The sequence below is a fragment of the Lithobates pipiens genome, unplaced genomic scaffold, assembly GCF_037356315.1.
Source record: "Lithobates pipiens isolate NorthernLeopardFrog02 unplaced genomic scaffold, aLitPip1_a1.2 Scaffold_16, whole genome shotgun sequence".
Taxonomy (NCBI): Eukaryota; Metazoa; Chordata; class Amphibia; order Anura; family Ranidae; genus Lithobates; species Lithobates pipiens.
The window spans coordinates 166,501,458-166,524,948 of record NW_027507748.1 but is presented as its reverse complement, the minus strand read 5'-3'; the positions used below and the strand labels follow the sequence as shown (position 1 = coordinate 166,524,948).

Below are 23,491 nucleotides of genomic sequence, written 5' to 3'. Positions count from 1 at the left end.
TGGCTAGAGGATCAGGTAAGTAAAATGGGGCACTGGGGGGCTGCTGCACTGCAAGAGATTTTTCCCCTCAATGCATAGAATGCATTGAGGTTGAAAACTGCAAAGGTTTACAACCCCTTTAAGGGGTAAAGTTTTTCTTTTTCTTTTTTTCTAGACTTTACTATCACTTTAATCCTCCATGGTTTGCATGGCTAAAACAGCAAGGGTGTGTATTTTTTTTTTCATATACTAGCTCTAAAATGTGTCCCTCTTTCCCATATTGGAAAGATATCATATTATCTGATGTGGGGGCTATGCCTCAATCTCTTTTGAAATTTGCATGATTCAAGCTCCTCAAACCTGAGCCATGCATAATTTTAGTAAGTGCATATGACCTTGTATAGTGATAATAAAAAAGGCTGCCATTAACCCCTCTTCTAGTCTGCCTTGACCCCTGAACATGCATTGAGCTCTGTGGTTCAGAACAAAGCAGAAGATGCCACAGCTGTATGAATGTCACACAGCTAAAATCTGAATATTGGTATGTGTCTCTACAGAAGCATTTCTTGCTGAGTCTTGGGGTGTAGGAAAGAATCTGTCCACGTAAGTGATCTGAGATGGAACAATGTTGGAATCACCATTAAGATATTTGTATATCGCTATCATATCCCCTCTTGGGCATCTCTTCTCCAGGGAGAACAGGTTTAATGTTTGTAACTGTTCCTCGTAATTGAGGTCCTTCAGCCCCCTTAAAGTGGACGTAAACCCATGGATTTAAACAGTTAAAAAAAAAGGCATGCCAGGAATGCTAACTGCACATTGGCTGTGCTCTCAGCCAAACTATCAAACCATCCAATGGCTGGTGTCATAACGAATCACATGTGCAGCACCATAGCAGTTGAAGATTAAACAGAGGCAAAGATGGCAGCTTCCTTGGCTGAAAAATATAGGGGAGTTTACTTCCACTTTAATAGTTTTGTTGCCCTTCTCTGTACTGTCTCCAACTCCAGCATGGCACTTCTGAATACTGGTGACCAAAACTGGATGGCATACTCAAGATGTGGCTGAACCAGAGTTTTGTAAAGTGGTAGAATTATAGTTTTACCTCTTGAGTAAATACCCTTTTTAATGCATGCTAATATATGTATAGTTGCTAGTTTTTTTAAGACTTGTCCATGGTCTTCAAGACCACAAGTGTGTGTGTCTTTTGCCGAAACATTTTATGTTAAAAGATGTCCCTAATTAACATTTTAGAAGGTTGACAGATATGAAAATCCTATTTATTTTTCTCACACAAATCTTTTAATTTTTCTTAAAATAAAAAAGCACAGGCCTGCTGACATTTCCCTGGCTTCACTGTGATACTGGGAAACAACCTAGCAATATTTCATTACTGTTTCTAATAATGTTTCTAAATTATAGCTATTGTTCAATATCTGTAGAGAGCATTACTTCCAATGTTTGATTGCATGAGCATATTCGTCACTAATCAGAGAAACCACACTGGATCAAATAAACAAATGAATATGATGGAATTGTGTCCTTCGGTGACATAGTGGAGTTATAAAATGAGGACGTTTCAGAAGAAGTTTTATTACAAAGTATTCAATGCAGGACTCAAACATTACAGTAAATTGTAGTCAATTACAGAAAGCCTAGGAAGAATCAGATTGCTCATATCCATGGGTTCCTAATCCTAAAATTACCTGTTATTAACTACAATAGCTAGGGAGCGGGCTTTCCTCATGTAAAACCATTTTCATTCCAAACATAAATGTCTTTGTGGCATTGTATGTACAAATAAAGCATATATACAAAGTTCTGACAAGTTTAAAATGCCCAAAATACCTATACTGTAATAGCCTGACTCCTGGGGGTAGCTGGAGAGATCAGTAGCAGACATATACTCTATGTGACCCAATATAAAGCGTGCTAGATTAAAGTTACTAGAACATAGTATAAAAATGAAAAATTTACCAATAACGTCTGTCCAATATTTCTGTAAATTAGGACGTTTCTAGGTCGCATGTAGAAACTCTGAATACAGATAGATAGCACTAAGCCCTTGTACACACGGTCGGAGAATCCGTCGGAATGTGTCCTATCGGACCGTGTCTTCGGATAATCCGACTGTGTGTGGTATGCATCGGACTGATTCCGTCCGAATATCCGTCCGACCCAATTTTCCAACACGTTGGAAATATTTCCCGACCAACTGGGCCGATCGGACATACTCCGATCATGTGTAGAGAATTTTGATCGGACCAAGTGCCACGCATGCTCAGATCAAATTCCTACATCAAATCTATTGGCTACTAGCCTGAATGTAGTCCCATCGTAACGAAATTATGTCATCACGTTCTGAAAGATCGGATTTTTCGACAACTTTGTCCGACCGTATGTATGCAACAGTTTCGGACAAGATCCGACGAACAAAATCCGACGGGCAAAATCCAACGGATTTGGTTGTGGAAATCTCCGACCGTGTGTACAGGGGCTTAGTGAAAGTGTATCCAACCTGTTGCCCTGGATGACTATGAATGTAGCCCAACACAAAATCAGAAACCTATTCAACAATGTTGGGGTTTTTTTTCTGGAATTTTTGGTAAAAATGTGTTTACACTTTGCCAACAAATGCAGCCAAAAAAAATAAAAAATTACAGTGTGTCTTTACTTTACTTTTATTATTTTCCTAAAGAAAAATATTCCACTCTTCACAATCAAGCCTTATTCATGTCATCGGCTTTTGGCAACTATTTTTTTAAGGATAAGGAACGTGAAAGGAAAATTAGCACCAAAATATCTAATGAGCACCTTAGGAATTCATTGAGAATTGCTGCTACATTCATCAAACCAAATAATGATGGTCTAAATGTAGTTTTTAATAATCTGATTAAAGTATAATATTCTCTGTGCAATTAAAATGCGTAAGTAAAATGAAAGCAAAAAAAAAAAAGCCTCTAAACCCAAATAAAACATTTTATATATTACAGCTTACCAATTCTTAGTGGTAACTGCATTAGTTTTCTATTTTCAAGCAATTTCTCCTTTAATTTAACTTTAGGATTCTGCCAGCAACACATGTCCTGTCCTGCGGTGACAACACCCACTCTCTGCAGTGTATCTATGGAGACACTGTGACTGTCAAACATGGCTACATACCCTTCTGCTCTCCTCATTTCTATAAATTAGGGGGAGGTGTTCTGTATTCTTCAGAGATATTAAAGTGTTACTAAACCCAGGACCTTGCATTCACCATATCATGTCTCCCACAGAACACAGAACAAATGCAATAGTTTTAGTAAATATAAACTCCTAAATACCTTTTCTCATCAGCAGTTCGAGCAGTCTTGTGACTTCTGTCAGTGTCTGGTTAAAGCTTGCAGGAGTTTTTATTCTCCCCTGATTGTCCTATGAGGCTGCAGGACCCCGACCCTCTATCTGGACAGTGCTGATCGGTCCTGTGCTGATCACATGCACTTTCCCAAGAAAAAGAGAAACTCTCTAGCAATACACACCAAACTGAGCATGTGTAGTTTGCGCCCAAGGCTTTGTACTAGCAGCAGATGGATTGGGGACTGTGGAAAAAGAGGAGGACCAGAGAAGACAGGATCAAACAGCCTTTTTTACGCAAGGCGGAAGATTAACCCCTTAGGTTTCACAGTGTGTGTAAAAAGCATGCTTTACTGCATATACAGACTGATTTTACTGTTGTGGGTTTAGTAATACTTTAATTAATCAAGATACTCCGGTACTACCTCCTCTATGCTAATCTCAAAATGTATATAATAATCTAAATGTACTTTTTTTTTTAAAAGTCACGTGCCAGTGATGTTATGCGTAGGAGAATCCAGTAACCCCAGTGCTTTGTGAGCAGGAACAACCAAGTGAGGAGATTGTCTCTGAATATATGCAACTGACCTTCTTAAATGCGATCTTATTGCGGGGCATGTGTGAGTGCAACTGTGTTTTATTACCCACATGTAATTTTTAGTTTATTTATTTTTTGCGTAATGAGGTACCGTATTTATTGGGGTATAACACGCACCTTTTTCCCCCTAAAATCAGGGGGAAATCGGGGGTGCGTGTTATATGCCGATCCCCCGCTGTTTCTATCCCCTTCTGCCGCTCTCTGCGGCTTCCGGGTATTTTCGGCTATCTTCGGCCGTTCTCGGCTATTTTCGTCCGTTCTCGGCGGCTTTGGGCTTTCCGAGAATGGCCGAGTGTGGCCGAAAATAGCCGAGAAGGGCCGAAAATAACCGAGAACGGACGAAAATGCCCGAATGCCGCCGAGAACGGCCGAGATACACAGAGCGCCGCCGAGATACACAGGACATCCGCTCTGTATCTCGGCGGTGCCATTTTTAAACAGCAAACACACTAACGAGGCTGCAAATGACTGGCAAGGCTGCAAATGACTGACAAGGCTGCAAATGACAGTTACGGCTGCAATGCAAGGCTGCAATTGACACTGACAAGGCTGCATTGATGGGCATTTAAATGTAAGTATTTTTCCTTAAACTTCCCTCCTAAAAGTTTTTTTCTTTTAAATTCCCTCCTAAACTTGGGGTGCGTGTTATACGCCGATAAATACGGTACGTCCTTTTTTTTTTTTTTTGACCAATATCGATCTATGAAGGATTGAAAGCAATGAAGGTTTGAAAGCAATCCACCACATGTGAACATCATCACAGACTACACACCTGATCATTTGGGTATCGTTGTCCTTTTGTGTTTTATCTTACAAATGAGTGGTATTTGACTTTTTCCCAGTATCTCCAGAAATCTACAAGCATTTTGGAAGAACAGTAATTTATATCTAGTGTGGTTTACTGGACACTTATATATGATTATTTTATTTATTTAATATTTTTTAGTAGGATCACATCCTTTATTGGATCACATTATTTATTGGATCACTGTGCTATATTAAGGTTGATGGTAGGGCTTTATAATTTTTTTTATATACTGAAGACATTACACTTTGCTACAATATAAAGTAGTGAGTGTACAGCTTGTATAACAGTGTAAATTTGCTGTCCCCTCAAAATAACTCAAAGCACAGCCATTGATATCTAAACCGCTGGCAACAAAAGTGAGTACACCCCTAAGTGAAAATTTTCAAAATGGGCCCAAAGTGTCAATAATTTGTGGGGCCACCATCATTTTCCAGCACTGCCTTAACCCTCTTGGGCATTTAGTTCAGCAGAGCTTCACAGATTGCCACTAGATTCCTCTTCCACTCCTCCACGACAACATCACAGAGCTGGTGGATGTTAAAGACCTTGCGCTCCTCCGCCTTCTGTTTGAGGATGCCCCACAGATGCTCAATAGGGTTTAGGTCTGGAGACATGATTGGCCAGTCCATCACGTTTACCCTCAGCTTCTTTAGCAAGGTAATGGTCATCTTGGAGGTTTGTTTGCTGTCCTTATCATGTTGGAATACTGCCCTGCGGCCCAGTCTCTGAAGGGAGGATATCTTGCTCTGCTTCAGTATGTCACAGTACATCTTGCCATTCATGGTTCCCTCAATGAACTGTAACTCCCCAGTGCTGGCAGCACTCATGCTGCCCCAGACCATGACACTCCCACCACCAATGCTTGACTGTAGGCAAGACACATTTGTCTTTGTACTCCTCACCTGGTTGCTGCCACACCATCTGAACCAAACAAGTTTATCTTGGTCTCATCAGACCACAGGACATGGTTCCATTAATCCATGTCTTTAGTCTGCTTGCCTTTAGCAAACTGTTTGCGGGCTTTCTTGTGCATCATCTTTAGAAGAGGCTTCCTTCTGGGACGACAGCCATGCAGACTGATTTGATTCAGTGTGGGGCGTATGGTCTGAGCACTGGCAGGTTGACCCCCCCACCCCTTCAACCTCTGCAGCAATGCTGGCAGAACTCATAATTCTATTTCCCAAAGACAACCTCTGGATATGACACTGAGCACGTGCACTCAACTTAGTGAGTGACCAGTATGAGAGAGTGAGAGTGATAACACCAAGTTTAACACACTTGCTCCCCATTCACGCCTGAGACCCTGTAACACTAACAAATCCCAGGACTGGGGAGGGAAAAGGGCTAATTGGCCTAATTTGGACATTTTCACTGGGGTGTACTCACTTTTGATGCCAGCGGTTTAGACATTAATGGCTGTGTGTTGAGTTATTTTGAGGGGACAGCACATTTACATTGTTATACAAGCTGTACACTCACTACTTTGCTTTGTAGCAAAGTGTAATTTCTTCAGTGTTGTCGCATGAAAAAATATAATAATTAATTTACAAAAATGGGAGGGGTGTACTCACTTTTTTGAGATACTGTATATTAATGGAATATTGGTACATAGGGGAACTGGAATTTATATAAAAAAAAAAAAGTGAACCTGGCCTTTAAGTGTCATGCATATTTCAATTTCAGATACCTGGAAAAAACGTGCACCTGAAACTCAGAGAAAACTGCTGGAACTAAACAAAAGTTGTATCACACACAATGCCAATAATTCAAAATACATATTAAATATAACAGAGTGGCCCTAATGAAAAACTACTGTATTTTAGAATGGCCAATTCAGATCCTGACTCCAAAACATTGAAATACTGGGGCCTGATCTGAAGCGGACATTCCAAACATACATGTGAATTAAAATGGTTCATACCCCTTGAAATGTTTCACATTTTGTCATGTTACAACCAAAAACGTAAATGTATTTTATTGCGATTTTATGTGATAGACCAACACAAAGTGGCACTTAATTATGAAGTTGAAGGAAAATGATAAATGGTTTTCCAATTTTTTTTTACAAATAAATATGTGAAAAGTGTGGCGTGCATTTGTATTCAACCCCCCTGAGTCAATACTTTGTAGAACCACCTTTTGCTGCAATTACAGCTGCAAGACTTTTTCGGTATATATCTACCAGCTTTGCACATCTAGAAAGTGACATTTTTGCCCATTTTTCTTTGAAAAATAGTTCAAGGTCTGTCAGATTGGATAGAGAGTGTCTGTAAACAGCAATTTTCAAGTCTTGCCACAGATTCTAAATTGGATTTAGGTCTGGGCTTTGACTGGGCCATTCTAACACATGAATATACTTTGATCCAAAACATTCATTTGTAGATCTGGCTGTATGCTTAAGGTCGTTGTCCTGCTGGTAGGTGAACCTCCGCTCTAGTCTCAAATTTTTTTGCATGCTCTAACAGGTTTTATTCTAAGATTGCCCTGTATTTGGCTCCATTCATCTTCCCATCAACTCTAACCAGCCTCCCTGTCCCTGCTGAAGAAAAGCATCCCCACAACATGATGCTGCCACCACCTTGTTTCACGGTGGGGATGATGTGTTTAGGGTCATGCGCAGTGTTAGTTTTTCGCTACACATAGAGTTTTGCCAAAACATTCAATTTTGATCTCATCCGACCAGAGCATATTCTTCCACATTTGCTGTGTCCCCCACATGGCTTCTCACAAACTGCAAACAGACTTATTATGGCTTTCTTTCAACAATGGCTGTCTTCTTACTACTCTTCCATAAAGGCCAGATTTGTGTAGTACACGACTAATATTATTCCTGTGGACAGATTCTTCCACCTGAGCTGCAGCTCCTCCAGAGTTACCATTGGCCTCTTGACTGCTTCTCTGATTAATGATCTCCTTGCACGGACGATCAGTTTAGGTGGATGGCATTTTTTGATAGGTTTGCTGTTCTGCCATCCTCTTTCCATTTTCAGATGATGGATTGAACAGTGCTCCGTGAGATGCTCAAAGCTTGGGATATTTTTTATAACCTAACCCGGCTTTAAACTTCTCCACAACTGTATCCCTGACCTGTCTGTTGTGTTCCTTGGTCTTCATGATGTTGTTTGTTCAACAAGACTCTCAGGTGACTTCTGAAGGGATTCGGTTCCACTAGATTTTAGTGAGGGATATCAGAGTAAAAGGGGGCTGAATACAAATACATGCCATGATTTTCACATATTTGTAACATTTTTGTAAAAAAGATTTATAATTTTCCTTTCACTTCACAGCTATGTGCCACTACTTTGTGTTGGTCTATCACATAAAATCCCAATAAAATACATTTATGTTTTTGGTTGTAACATGACAAAATGTGGAAAATTTCAAAGGGGTATGAATACTTTTTCAAGGCATTGTATATACATGGGGCAGGCAACTGTTCTCTCTACATACTAAGGCTTTGCTTGTTGCTTAGCAATGCCACACTCTGGCATTGATGGATCCTTCTCACAATGTAAGCTTATGAGTCAGATGACTCATTGAAAACATACTTCTCCAGTGTGGCTAATATCTTATTCTAAAAATTAATCTACCCTACCTTTAGCGACTAAACTAAAAAAATCTAAATATTTATTAAAAATATAGTAGAACAAGCAGGTAAAAATGTATAATTAGCATAAATATATATTTGGGGGTATGCATTGCACAAATAGATCTCTGCTGGGGAGATGTACTAAAACGGTTGAACATAGTAGCTCATCTGCTTCTAATTTTAGCTTGTTCAATTAGGCTTTGAAAGTAAAACCCAGAAGCTGATTGGTTACCATGCACACCTGCACCAGCCATGTGCACCAGTTTTAGTTAATCTCACTAAATGTTTCTACTGAAATACATTACATTTTCCTTTTAAGTCGGGCATGTCAAACCAGTGTTTTTGGGTCACATGCAGCCCTCTCCTTCTTTGTGGTCCTCAGGGGTTAAAGAATATAAACTGATCAAAGGTCAAGTTGTCCTGTTGTTAATAAAGGCTGCAGTTTAATACTTCAAGACATTTTCTCTCAGCTAAAATGTTATAAACTTCAGTTATTATTCTGAAGTTAAAGAGGAAATCCACTCTTCTTACCTTTTCTCCTCCAGCTGTTGTTCTATGTTGAACTCAAAATATACCCTCTACATTTTGTATAAAGTCAAACCGCTTGGACCTTATTAGCACTCTCTGTTGTAGGAACTTTATTCCTAGATAATAATTTCAAAATATACCTTCACCTGCCCAGTGGATCTGGCATTGTCCTGCAGTGATCTGTTGTCTGTGCTTATGCCCTGCACCGCCATCTTGGAAGATAGCCAGCAGCCTTTTCCAGGTTCATGCAGCCCATCCCCAATGACACAGAAGGTCCGATCCGCCCCCACCCATTCTGTTAAAGGTATATGTGTCTCCCAGGGGGCTGCTGGGGCAGGACATGTCATTCTGATCTCAGCTAAAATGGTGGTGGGAGAAGGAGCCACTAAATACTAAAAAGCCTCACTGGAAAAAAAAAAACTTCCTGTTTTTATTGTGCATGGGTAGGGGGTAGAGGCATAGGCCCAAACTACATTTTTAGAGTAAAGGTCTGCTTTAAGTTTTGAAGTGATATGACCTTTCTCTGAAAATAAATCAGTGTTGTCCTCAGCAGACCTAATGTGTGTCCTTTTAGATCAATTCGAGTTTGACGTGTCTGCTTTAAATGTTGGTCATGATTTAAATAGTTGTTGAAGTGATAAAATTGCTTCTTTGAAATAAATATATAAATTCTATTTTTGTTACTTTTACATGGGTTAACAAAAAAAAAAAGCATTCCTCTTAACTTTACAAAGCAATTTCTACAATTTAGATTTTCCAAAACTCGTATGTTCATAAAATTGTCTAATCAGAATGTGATTGCTATATGGAGCCTTTAATCAGGACATCGTGTGAAGGTTTGAAGGCTATAGGGTTTCACAGTATCTAGGACACAAGTCATGTTGATTAGAATGTACAAAAAAAAAAGAAAAAGTGAAGGCACAGATCCAACTAAGCCTTCTTCATTTCCTGAAGCATAACACCTCCATATGCTTTGCTAAGTGAAGATAGAATACCTGGAAAGTGTTTAATATCACGGTTTGCATCTTACAGACTAAAGGGACAGAATATTCTAATTGAATTTGTTTCAGTGGATAATTAATATAATGGACAAAAAGGAACGATATAACAATCACACAATTCTGTGTTATTGAATCTTTTCCAACATTAAAGAATAACACATAACACAAAAAGACATAAAATGTAACTGAATGCAATTCTTTTTTTTGTTTCAGATAGAGTAAGAAGGCTTAGAACACTTGTCATTTTTTTTTCTGTCTTTGCCCTCATTAGGGAGATCCACTCTCTCTACTTGTCAGGTTTATTGTTATAAGTAAAAGTAAAGGAAATTACGCATTTTGGGTTGTCCCCTGAATAGTAATAGAGGGGGAATCTTACAATGGGGACCCTGGTTTTGGTGACTCTGGTGAAAACCAGGGATTATTTCACTTTGGAGGGATTTCCTCTCAACTTTCTGTTTTTGTCCCCTGGGACTGTGACATCATAAGTGGCGGTATCACCATGTGACATCACCCGGCGACCCCGCCCCTTATGCCTATATAAGTCGCCATGCAACGAGTCCCTGGCATTACAGCCAGAGAGAGCGTTGATGCAACATCAGAAGGAAGAAGAAGAAGAGAAGAAAGAAGGAAGAAGAAGGCGGTGGCGACGACGGTGAACGAGAAGACCGGGCCAACGCTAGTAAAAGAGCTGGAAGAAGATAGTGAAGAAGCCCGGCAGAAGAAGACCCCCGAAGTCAGAAGAAGACCCCCGAATGGCAGCGACGACGAAGGAGAAAGTCGGCTCCTCTGCTAGCAAAAGAGCGGCAAAAGAGCAGAAGATAGCAGAGGAGCCCGGCGAGAAGACCCCCAAAGTCGGAAGAAGACCCCCGGAGCTGTCTAATAAACTACTTTAAAAACCTGTGTTGTGGGCACGTGGCCTTGTATGGTTCAGAAGGGGGGCACTCGCTCGTCCCCACCCCCTTTCCTGACTGGCCGGGCTGCGTGCTCGGATAAGGGTCTGGTATGGACTTTGGGGGGACCCGAACGCTATTTGTTTAGCGTAGGGTTCCCCTTAAAATCCATACCAGGCGACGGGGCTAGCAAGGTGTCAATCTCGCCAATGGAAGCGGCGACATTGACTTCCTTCGCTACTCATGTCTACCCTGGAGTCACGTTCAAAATGAACAGACTTTACTCAGTGTGTGGGCAAGTCCATTCATTTGAAAAGTCCGGCTAGCACACAGACAAGCGGAGTCCGGCGGACAATTTTGAGTCATGACTTCTTTCAAAGTCCGCCGGACTTTTGGGAAGAAAAAGTCTACTGGAGCCCACAGACGGTCAAATTTTCCGGCGAACTCTGGTCCGCCGGATAGTCCAATCCTGTGTATGCAGCATAAGCCATGCAGCAAGTGAGCATCAGAGAAAAGTCAGAAACCCTTATATATGTTCTAAATCTGGAGCTCAGAAAGGATTGGAAATCAAAGCATCTACATGACACTCAGGTGACTAGATTTTTCAGAAGGTAAGGTCAGCAGAAGCAGTTTCCACCTTTATCTCATGACAAGTTTCCTTTAAATCATTCTGAATTTATATACACTTGTGCCATTTGTTCCCACACTGCCATATTAAGCTACGGCTGCCTTAACCCAGGAACCAGATGACATTTCTATCCACCTACCTTCTCCACATATTCAAAGACTAGGTATAATTTTCCTCTTCTTCTAAATGCTTCTTTCAGCTCAACTATATTTTCCTGCTTCAATGTGCGAAGCATTTTAAGCTCCCGAAGTGTCGTTTCCTTGACTTCTTCATTTTCTGGAAATAAAGAAAAGGCAAAAAAGACAAAATTAGAGGTGTAGTAACAATAGTGTTCTTTAAAATGTTCTATTTGACTTAAGATTTGTGCTCTCCTCCCATGCCTCTTTGAGATAAGTAACTGTAGGCACTAAAGAACCACTTTAAATAGCCATAGCACCTGTTGGAACGTGAGTTATTTTGTCATTATGATGAAAAAAATGTGATTGCTATATTCCTACTCAATTCTTCCAGTCCAGTCATTCAACAATACCTTGCAGCGCAATAATCCTAAATCATCTATTTGCAATTTCAGCAATGTTTTCGTGTCGTTTTCAACTGCAGCAACTAGCCTGTTATTACCAGCATCTTAAAATTATCAAGGCTGGGACTAAAAGGCTAAAGTAAAAAGCAAGATTAAGCACATGTAAAAAAAAAAAAAGAATAAAAGACGAATGGTAAATAAAACATGCAGGATCAAGAAATGGGGATAAGAAAAGGAAAAGCTCCAAATAATAGAACTGTCTGACAAAAGTTATTCATTTGTTCAAAGAGCTTTAAGAGATTTAAGAAAAGGTCTTAAAAAAAAACTGAGATTCAGATAAAGGAAATTAAGTAGTCTTATTTTATGTCCCAGAAATAGAATTGGAAGACCCACCAAATGAAGAAGGAATAGGCATCATACTGCTAAAAAGCAATCAAGAAGCAGGAAAGAAAAGTATAGGAAGCTCTACACCGTGGCCTGCAATTTATAAATGAAATGTAAAATTCCAGCTGCAGTATGGAGAAACATTCCAGTGAATAAAGCAAACCCAATAGTAATAGCCATTCCCCACTAACTGTAGTCCAGATAAAATGTATATTTTCCCAAAGGTTTTGTGAATGGGCTCAATGTGTATGCTACTGATTCAGGTGGGCCCTCCACACAGTCCTTGCACCAGCAGTGTATTCAAGAGGAAGTAAACCCTGATGAGTTTACTTCCTCTTTCATTCCCTGCAAAGGCAAAGCATAATGGACTACTATGCATCGCATAGTAGTCCATTATGTGTCACTTACCTGACACAGGAGCCAGCGAAGTCACCGCTGTCCCCTGTAGTCCGCCGCATCCATCTTCTTGGTGGGGTCTCGCAGCTCTGCTGCTGTCATTCGGCGAAGCCGCGATGACGTCACTCCCGCGCATGCGCACGGGAGCCGACACGCGCGGCAGCTCTGTCATTGAGAATGCTGCTCTCAGTGCGCCTGCGCGCCGCTGTCTACGGCGCATGCGCCATAGACAGCGGTGCCTGTTTTCGGCAAAATATCTCCTAAACCATATAGGTTTAGGAGATATTTCTTGGACCTACAGGTAAGCCTTCATCTAGGCTTACCTGTAGGTCAAAGTGGTTTGTAAGGGTTTACAACCACTTTCAGGTGCAAGTACCGCTCATCAAGCCACGTGGAACAAATGCAAAAGGATCCAAAGGGCTGCACACTTGAAAACCGCATCCACTTTATTACATAGTCACATAGTTAATTTGGTTGAAAAAAGTCCATCCAGTTCAACCAACAGAAAAAATACACACACACACACACACACACACACACACACACACACACACACACACAGAAAACCTCCATATACACTCTCCTATACCCACAGTTGATCCAGAGGAAGGCACAAAAAAAACAATAAAGCATGATCCAATTTGCTTTAGCACAGGGGGTCCTTCCTGATCCCCCAAGAGGAAATCAGATATTCCCTTCCCTGGATCTACTTTAACTATAAATATTAGTATCCAGTTATACTTTGTGCATTTAGAAAAGAGTCCATGCCATTCGTTAAAAATAATCTACCGAGCTTGCTAGAACCAGCTCTTGAGGGAGTCTATTCCACATTTTTCACAGCTCTTGCTGTGCAGAAGCCTTTCCGTATTTGGAGATTAAATCTCTTTTACTCCAGCCGTAAAAAGAGTGTTCCCTTGTCCTTTGTGATGACCTTAAAGTGAATAACTGTAATGGTATACATTTTGATCATATTCCCCCTTAATCTCCTTTTTTTAAGAGAGAGTTAACTCAGTTCAGCTAATCCTTTCTCATAGATTAACTCCTCCATGTCTCTTATCAATTTGGTTTCACTTCTTTGGACCTTCTCCAGTTCCCCAATATCCTTTTTGTGAGCTGGTGCCCAAAACTGCATATTCCAGGTGAGGTCTTTCTAATGATCTGAATAGGGGCAAAATTATGTCTCTCTCTCTCTCTACAGTATATACCAGTAATGAATAAATGCTAGCAACGTGAAACACGTTGACTGTGTTTCCTTGCTCCCTCTGTGTTTACTGTTGCTGTACATGGTGTTTTAAAGATTATCAATAAAGTGGATGCAGTTTTTAAGTGTGCAGCCCTTTGGATCCTATTGCATTTGTTCTGTTAATAGGTGGTGATGATCCTGTCATTCACCTGCTCCACCTCTATTCACAAAATGTGATTCGTTTTGAGAAAATAATAGTACTGGGTCCCTGAATGGTGAAGAAGGCAGAAAAGAGAGGGCAAGCACCACAACTCTTTACACTAGTAGTGGCTGCTGTTAGCCCATACAGCACTGGGCTCAGGACATTATACAGCAACTATGAAGGCGGCATTAAGGGAAGATATTTACAAGAAGCAGCAATCTGCAGGAAATAGGATACACCCCATTACATGTTATTAATATGTTTGGTGCTATAGTATATCCCCAAAAAAGAAAAATTTCAGCGTTAAAATTTTTTTATCTGGGCTGGAACTAGGCCCCCTGATACAGTCTGACTGGGTCACTCTTGCTCGATGCCTCATTTCAGCTTCAAGTGAAGGCACTCTTGCTACTTGAGCAGAACTGTAAAGTCCATCCCAGTTACAAAGTTGACACAACTGTCAAAGAAAAAAAATTGGTTGGTTGCCTAAAAAGACAATTCCCTCCATGTTTGAAGAAATAAACATAACAAGTTGCAAAGCAATTATCCTACAATCTTTCTGGATTTCTGCATGTGAGTAAAATGACTTTCACAGTGAAATGTCAGTTGTACTTTGTCGTCTTATCAAACTTTCATGCTGTGACATACATTCTGTGAACCTTTTGGCAGCTTTTCTAAGGAATACTTCTTACTTCATCTTATAGTGATCTTTCGTTGCGTAATTAACTTGATATAGTGTATATAAGGTCATCCAACAATGTAATATTGAACAGGTCATACTGTATATTTCCTTTCTAGAGTGGAAGTACATCATAAATAAATGTCCCTCAAAATGTGTTGTTAAAAAGAGTTTTATTGGCTTCTTTCTTACTTAAAGTAACTAAGTAGCAGGGGTTCAAATGGGCATATCCCAAGCATATTCTAAAAGACTGACATGAACTACATTAAATGAAGCTGATAGCCATATGTGGCTCATGGCAGGCTAGTTATAATGAATATACACTAGAGACAGAAGACATCGATGGACACCGATGGCAAGAAAGCGCCCTGAGGCGATTCAGTTCGCATAGGTAGCGCTATACAAGTCACTCATTCATTCATTCATTCAACACTCTAAGCCAGCCTTTTTTAACCAGGGTGGCCAGGCACCCTGGGGTGTCTTGGCAAAATGTTTCAAAATTGTTTCAAAATTACCAGAGAATTATTCCAGAGATTTATTATCTAACCCGCAGGCTCCATTCTCTCTTCCCGTCTAAGCCTACATCTCCTTTTTCTATTATTGTCTTGACTATCTCTTTACCTCCCCCTGCCTAGTTCTGTATCTCTTTTCTTCCCACTTTATTCTACTTGGTTCTCACTTTTTCTCCTCTTTCACCCCATCTCACCCTCTGCTTCTGTACCCCTTTCCCTATTCCACCCCTTCCCCCCTTTTTTTTCTCTTTCCCCCTCTCCTCCACCATGGGACAACAATCCCACCCCCATGTCTCGGGCCCCCTGTACCAAGTTACTCATTACCACCTCTGTCAATAGTGCCAGATGCTTCTATTATTCACTTTAACCACTTGCTTACTGGGCACTTAAACAGCCTTCTGCCCAGACCAATTTTCAGCTTTCGGTGCTCTCACACTTTGAATGACAATTACTCAGTCATGCAACACTGTACCCAAATGAATTTTTTGTCCTTTTTTTCCCACAAATAGAGCTTTCTTTTGGTGGTATTTGATCACCTCTGGGGTTTTTATTTTTTGCGCTATAAATGAAAAAAGACCGAATTTTTTTTAAAAAAACGCATATTTCTTTGTTTCTGTGACAGAATTATGCAAATTATTATTTTTTCTTCATAAATTTTGGCCACTATTTATACTGCTACATATCTTTGGTAAAAATAACCCAAATTAGTGGATATTATTTGGTCTTTGTGAAAGTTAGAGAGTCTACAAGCTGTGGTGCGAATCGCACAAAATTGATCACATCTGATGTACTGGTGGCCTATCTCGCTTCTTGTGACCCGAACAAGTCAGGAAAGTACAAATACCCCCCAAATGACCCCTTTTTGGAAATTAGACATTCCAAGGTATTTAGTAAGAGGCATAGTGAGCTTTTTGATGTTGTGATATTTTTCCCACAATTCTTTGCAAAATTAAGATTTTTTATTTTTTATTTTTCTCCACAAAATTGTCATTGTAATAGGTTATTTCTCTCACATGGCATGTGTATACCACAAATGACACCCCCCCAAAAATTCTGCTACTCCTCCTGAGTATTACAATACCACATGTGTGGGACTTTTTCACAGCCTGGCCACATAGAGAGGCCCAACATGCAGGTAGCGCCATCATGTGTTCTAGGAACATAAATTACACATCTAACTTGTTGACTATTTATTACACTTTTGAAGCACCAGGACAATGACACGTGACACTGATGACAGATGGCACTGATACGTGGCAATGATGACACTTATACGTGGCACTGATGACACGTGGCACTGATGACAGATGGCACTAATATGTGGCACTGATGACAGATGGCACTAATATGTGGCACTGATGACACGTGGCACTTATACGTGGCACTGAAGACACGTGGCACTAATACATGGCACTGAAGACACGTGGCACTAATACGTGGCACTGATGACAGATGGCACTAATACGTGGCACTAATACGTGCCACCGATGACAGATGGCACTAATACATGGCACCGATGATGCGTGACACTGATGACAGATGGCACTGATAAGTGGCATTGATGACACGTGACACTGACAACAGATGGCACGTGACACTGACAGGTGGCACTGATGACAAATGGCACTGATACGTGGCACTGATGACAGATGGCACTATGTGGCACTGATGACACGTGGCACTGATGACAGATGGCACTTATACGTGGCACTGATGACAGATGGCACTGGTGACAAATGGCACTGACAACAGGTGGCACTGACAACAGGTGGCACTGGGGGCCGGTAGCACTGGGGGCAGGCAGCACTGGGGTGGATGGTACTGGGGGCAGGTAGCACTGGGGTGGATGGCACTGGGGGCAGGTAGCACTGGGGTGGATGGCACTGGGGCGGATGGCACTGGGGCGGATGGCACTGGGGCAGGATGGCACTGGGGCAGGATGGCACTGCTGGGGGAGGATAGATGGCACTGCTGGGGGAGGATGGATGGCACTGCTGGGGGAGGATGGCACTTTATTTTTTACTTTAATTTTTTTTTTAATCTAGGCGAAGCAGAATGGCTGCCGCTGCAGCCGTTCATCTCTCCCCTCTCACACTCTGTGTGAGGAGGGAGAGCGGCGCTGAGAGATGATCTCATATGTTTACATATGAGATCATCTCCCATTGGACACGCCGATCACGCTGTAAACGGCCGCTGTGATTGGCCGTTTACAGCGATCTGTGTTTGCCTGTCCCCGGGGGACACGGCGAACACAGAACTTCCGCGATGCGCGCCCGCGGCGGCGCGCATTGCGGAAGTAAACAATAGGACGTCCAGGGACGGCCTCCCGGACGAACACACCTGCTCTGCGGCCGTCATTCGGCTATAGGGCGGGCGCGAGGTGGTTAAAACAGTGGAATAACGTTTTGTTTGTATTCACAAGTAATTTGATATTTTGTTCCCCTGCGCGGAACCATTCTGCCTTTTTTTCTCCTCAAGCATGCATTTTGGCTTTGTTTAACTCAATAAAAAACCATTGTACCATAAAATGAAATGAGGGAAAAGGAAAAGAAAAAAAAAGGAAAAAAATCGCCCAAAAATTGTTAACAAGCCAGCGGGTGGATGAAGCCTCCCTTTTAGTTACACAAAGCCACAGGTTTTCATTGTGCACCATTACAACCTTTCAGTCGCCAGTATCCTAACAACCAATAACATCATCGGTTTATAAGGGGGATGGACATAAGGCACCTACACAACATCCTTCATTGCCCATCCTATGTCCCTCTCTGTCAGCACTGAAGTCACATTAACTGAGTGAAAGAGAGAAAGTGAGGGGGAAGAGAAACACTTTGGGTGTCCTACATGTGTGGATGTTGCTGCATTATGTAAAACCATTAGTTTAGATTTTTACATTTTAGAATGGGGTGCCTGAAGATTGTGTATAATTTTAAAGGGTGCCTTAACACAAAAAGGTTGAGAAACAATGCTCTGAGCTACTCAACTTCTATGTAAAAAAAGCTCAGACTTTTTAACTTTTTTACCCTTTTTAAAGAGTTTGCGATTGCTCATAAAGTAGAATTCCAATTTACAGAACCCTATCCTTATTTTAAGCTAAAGTTCTAGGCTATGGTAAACATTACCTTACATACTCTCCTCTTTTAGATTTAAATACATGATATGTGTTAATATATACTAAAAAGAGAAGTATGGGTTAAACAGAGTTGCGGTCTCTTTCAACAGGATATATATGAAAATACGTATTATGTGTAGGTCAGAAACACATTGCCATGAGGAATGATGAGCATAAAAAGTACTCCTTTATATACTGTAGTTTGCATAGATCCCACCCGATGCCTGTTGGCCTTTCAAGATATAGACCCAATCATAGTCCTTTATGCTCTACTGCCTCCAACATATTCTTTCACTTACTTTGGTCATGCCTTTTGATCCAAGGCTACTAGAAGTAGGTGGTCAAGATCCATGCTCAATGCAAAAAAAACTCCTTGACTTCATTGAATACAATATATCTACTGGGTCTATTGTCAGATTCAGAACTGAATGAATCCACTACTGGATTTAAGCTACTCATCTGACCCAAGAATCCTGAATAGTTCACATCAAAGCTGTTCACTATTTATATATGACCAAGGGGGGTGTCTGTAAATTTCAGAGGAAGAGGGCTCAATGGAGGGCCATACTCACAAGCTATCACCTGCAATACTGTAGAATGGTAGCACAGTGGCTAAGTGATTCTGCCAAGCAGCACTAGAGTAATCAATTTGAATCCCAACCACGGCACTACCTGCACAGAGTTTACATGTTCTCCCTGTGGCAGCATGGATTTCCTCTGGGTTTTCTCACACACTCCAAAGACATGTGAGTAGGTTTATTGGCTCCTGTCTCAACTGGCCCTAGTATGTGAATGTATGTGAGTTAGGGACCTTAGATTTGAAGCTCCGTTAGGGCAAGGACTGATGTGAATGTAAAGCGCTATGCAAATTGATGGCGCTATATAAGTAGCTGTAATAAATCACTACAAAAATGAACATGCCTTTGGGGTCTGATGCAACTGAGGTGGCGTTTCAATTGTAAAAATCTTGGTCATCCATACCGCCACATAACAGTATGCAATGCTATAGCAAAAGATTGCCAGCTTGTTTCTCGCTATGGAGCTTATTTGTTAAGTAATTTTATAATTAATGTATCTCTATTGTTATGTGCTTTCTTACGTCCTTAATAATTCTTTTTTCTATACCGCCTTCATTTCCCCCTTCAATTACCTTAATAAAAGGGTTTGAACTTGAAAACAAAAGTGTCATTGACTCGTATGTTGTTGATGAACACAGACTGGCAGTATTCATCTGCCTCCTGCCTTCAGTGTATATTGTGAACATTTAAAAAAAGCTGAGTAGTGTGAGCCAAGCTTTGGTCAAGGGCCTTTGAAATGGTGCATAAGTATCTGACCTATGAATATAACCCACAATCACCAATATTTTTGATCATTTCAATTGATAATATTACACATTATATAAGCCAGTTTGCAGTTTCTTGTTCAAGTATTTTATTAAAGATTCCCAGAAAACATTGAATGGAATGAGTACAGAGAAAAAGTTTACATCGTAACATTAAGATGATCTTATTACAGGAAAGTATATATATATATATATATATATATATATATATAACATCATAGAATTGTTTAGTTAAAAATTAAATAAAGACAGATCAATGCAGTAAATTCATAGTTATCTAGCTAAACAAGAATCTACCATATATATATATATATATATATATATATATATATATATATATATATATATATATATATATATATATATATATATATATATATATATATATATATGAATTTATGTAGTTGCTAGTATATTTGTTGCTCTTTTCAACTCTTTTTTTACCTGAATTAAAAACTTGTAGTTTCTTATTAGCTCAGTGAACTACAATCCCAGATGTCATTGCCAGAAGGAAGTATAAAGCAGGAAGGGAAGCTTTAAGTGCAGTTTTAAAAATAATTCTCAAAATGGGATATCCAGAACACAGGGGAGAGTCATTTTTACAAAACAAATATTATGCACATAAGATTTCTGTTAATGATAGACATGATTTCTGAAGGAATTCAATTTTTAGTGCTGAAGGTGAACTTATGCTTTAAAGAGGAAGTAAACTTCTGGGGTTTTGTTTGGCTTTTTTCTTACCTGCAAAGTAAAGGCATAATGTGGTAGTATGCATTGCATATTACCACATAATGTGACACTTACCTGCAAATGAAGCCCTCATCGTCCTCGCTGGAGGCCGAATCTATCTTCAGCTCATCTTCCTTCCGGGTCCGTGCTGTGTGACTGTCCGGAACCACGTGACGTCACTCCCACGCATGGGTGCGGGAGCCACCGGTCATGGCACAAGGCTCTAAACATACGGCACCGTCCGTTCCTTCAGAGTGCATGTGCCGATGACGTAATCGGCGCAGTATACAGTAAATATCTCCTAAACAGTGCAAGTTTAGGAGATATTTACAGGTCCTATAGTTACAAACATTGAAGGAAAGTTTACTTCCTCTTTAAGGCTTAGTTTTCTTTAAATGTAACCCTCTCAGAAATAGGAAAGAACTGTACTTAATAAAACAGTTTCTATATTATTCATTAAAAATTATACTGTATGTGATGCTATTCATACACACAAAAATGTACTGAATGCATCATTCCAGCTACAAAGCTACTCATTAGCGAGCACAATTTCACCATCTGAAAAAAAATCTGAAAAAAAGAACATTATTAATGTCCAAGCATTTACTTTCAGCAGGAAACACTCCCACCTTCAAATTACAATTCTTTGGAGCACAAGAGTCTCACAAAAAAACCTCAGGGATGGTGATTTCAAAAAGCTACAATGAAGAGAAGAGATGGGTAATTGGATGTGAATTTGTAAATTGAATGTATTCAAACATGTTCCTATACATAGATGTCCTAAGCTGTATGTCCACAAAGATGAGATACCCATTGTACAATATGCAATTTCAGCAGGATTCTGCACGTTTTTTAAAGGTGCAAGTAAGAAACCACTGCCTGCAGATTCCTGGTGTGGAAAAAAAAGTGTTGGGATAAAAGTTTCAACAGATTATTACACTGTATATGCATGAATACACATAAAATAATAGTGTTTTAAGTGCTTATAAATAAATTAGAAGCACAGCTAAGTGGTAATATATTTTGTAGGACAAAGCACCAAACAAAACTCAAAGAATATGTCAACTCTAACAATAATTTATTCTTCTTATTTGCTTCATTTTTGGTCTGTTAAATAAACCATTGAAAGTGTTTTATTATATCTGTTAGGACTAGTGCAAAAAAAGAAATAGCCATTTAAACAGCCAGACATCTTCTGAGCTGAGTACTTCCTGTAGCCTCTGCATCTGGACTGTTATCAGATAGCATAGTTCCCTGCTTTCTCCATGAACTACGAAACATCTCCAGAAGAAAAAGAGGGAGTTGTTATGTCTTCCTGACACATATTGTGTTATGCCTTGTACACGCGGTTGGAAATTCCGACGGAAAAGCTCCGATCTGATTATATTGTCGGAAAATCAGATCGTGTGTGGGCTCTAACGGACTTCAAATTTTCTGACAAAAAAATCCCATCTGACTTTTTCCGATCACAATGTAGAGAATTCCGATCGGACAAAGTGCCACGTATGCTCAGATCAAATTACGAACCAAAGCTATTGGCTACTAGCCTCAACGTAGTCCCATCGTAATGAACGTACATCATCACGTTCCGAACAAACTGATTTTCCGACAACTTTGTTCGACCGTGTGTAACACCAGTTTAGGACAGAATCCGTCTGAAAAAATCAGACGTATTTTGTGGTCGGAATGTCCGACCGTGTGTACAAGGCATAATCCTAACACACTCCCTGTCCTAGGGACTGCTCAGTACTAGGACAGGATGGGAGGTAAAGGCAGGATTACCAAATAAAAATAAAAGAAAAAAAATTTAAAAAAGAAAACACCATCTGAGGAGCAATAAGCCGCAGTACTATCAATTTTTTATATTTTTGGGTTGAGATAAGCTTTAAAATACTTTTTTTTTTTTTTTGGCAAGGGCTCAAGGCGAACGACAATTATGACACACTTTTCTAGAAGCTCTGCACCTTTTATTAAGTGATTAGTCTGTAAACAATAAATTAACCCTATCACCAACCTGCAGTGCTTTTCCCTTTCATAAATTATTTTTATTCATATGCAATGTGCCTTTGAACCTGCTAGAAAAAAAAATGGCTATAAAAAGCATGTCATTGCCCTCTCATCTTGTGGGAGTGTGTAATTAAGCTCTGTGCTGGCCCAGCTCCTTCATCCGTCACCTTTTAAGTAGTGACAGATGAAAAACAAGCTCTGGACTGCCGCACTCTTCAGAAGACCACTTTCTTATATTGGAAAATCACATCACAGCTCAACAAACACAGTGAACAAGTAAAATATGCTGACGTTTCGCACTAGCTGTAGTGCTTATTCATAGCCAGTTTTTTGAGCTGTGATGTGATTTTCCAATAAAAGAAAGTGGTCTTCTGAAGAGTGCAGCAGTCCAGAGCTTGTTTTTCGTCTGTTGCTAGTGGTAATTGCCAGCATCTGTGGCTTCCCATCGGAAGAGACAGTTTACAGCCTGCATGTGTACTCCTAGAGCGGTGAGATCCCTTCACCTTTTAAGTAGTTGCTGGGGGAGGAGTGAAGCGGAACACTGTCAATGTTACATGAGTGAACCCTCTGAATCTGTCGGGGCTGCTGACATATGGTATAAGATAACAAGCCGTTGGCTTTTAGATGTCTACACAACGAAGGCTTTTTAGGTAAATAACAATAAGTTAAAAAGCACATATAATGTTATGGGAATGTTTTTGTGCAAATGAATGGTCTAGCGACAGGGTCTCTTTAATGCTGGAATGTGTAATCGGAGGAAACCCTTTGTCTGCGTCAGGGGTTTACTGTATATTGATGGGCATTCTTGTCAAATGCTGCATTTTACATTCGAGCATATACAGCTGCATTCAAATGGAAAATGCACCTTTTGATTAAAAAAGGGCTGCATTTGACCTATTTTACCTGAAGTTCAAATGCACCGCAATGTGACATGCTGCATCCAAAGAAATGTACATAGCACAAAGTAGGTAAAACAGAGCCTCTGAACCACTATGTGTGCTGCTGCTTTAAAGTCAATGGGATTTTGCTAACCTGCATTTTGAAATGAGTGGCAAATGCACATATAATGTTTAACTG

The 23,491-nt window shown here is 40.2% G+C and overlaps 1 protein-coding gene across 6 annotated transcripts in view; it reads right to left on the bottom strand.

The window, feature by feature from the left end:
- CDKL5 (cyclin dependent kinase like 5) overlaps positions 1 to 23,491 on the bottom strand; it is a 532,110-nt gene that overhangs the window by 168,353 nt on the left and 340,266 nt on the right. For all 6 annotated transcript variants that reach the window (XM_077480758.1, XM_077480757.1, XM_077480763.1 and 3 more), the window contains one exon: positions 11,494 to 11,630. In XM_077480758.1, coding sequence (XP_077336884.1) covers positions 11,494 to 11,630 — 137 coding nt within the window. The remainder of the gene's footprint in view (positions 1 to 11,493; positions 11,631 to 23,491) is intronic.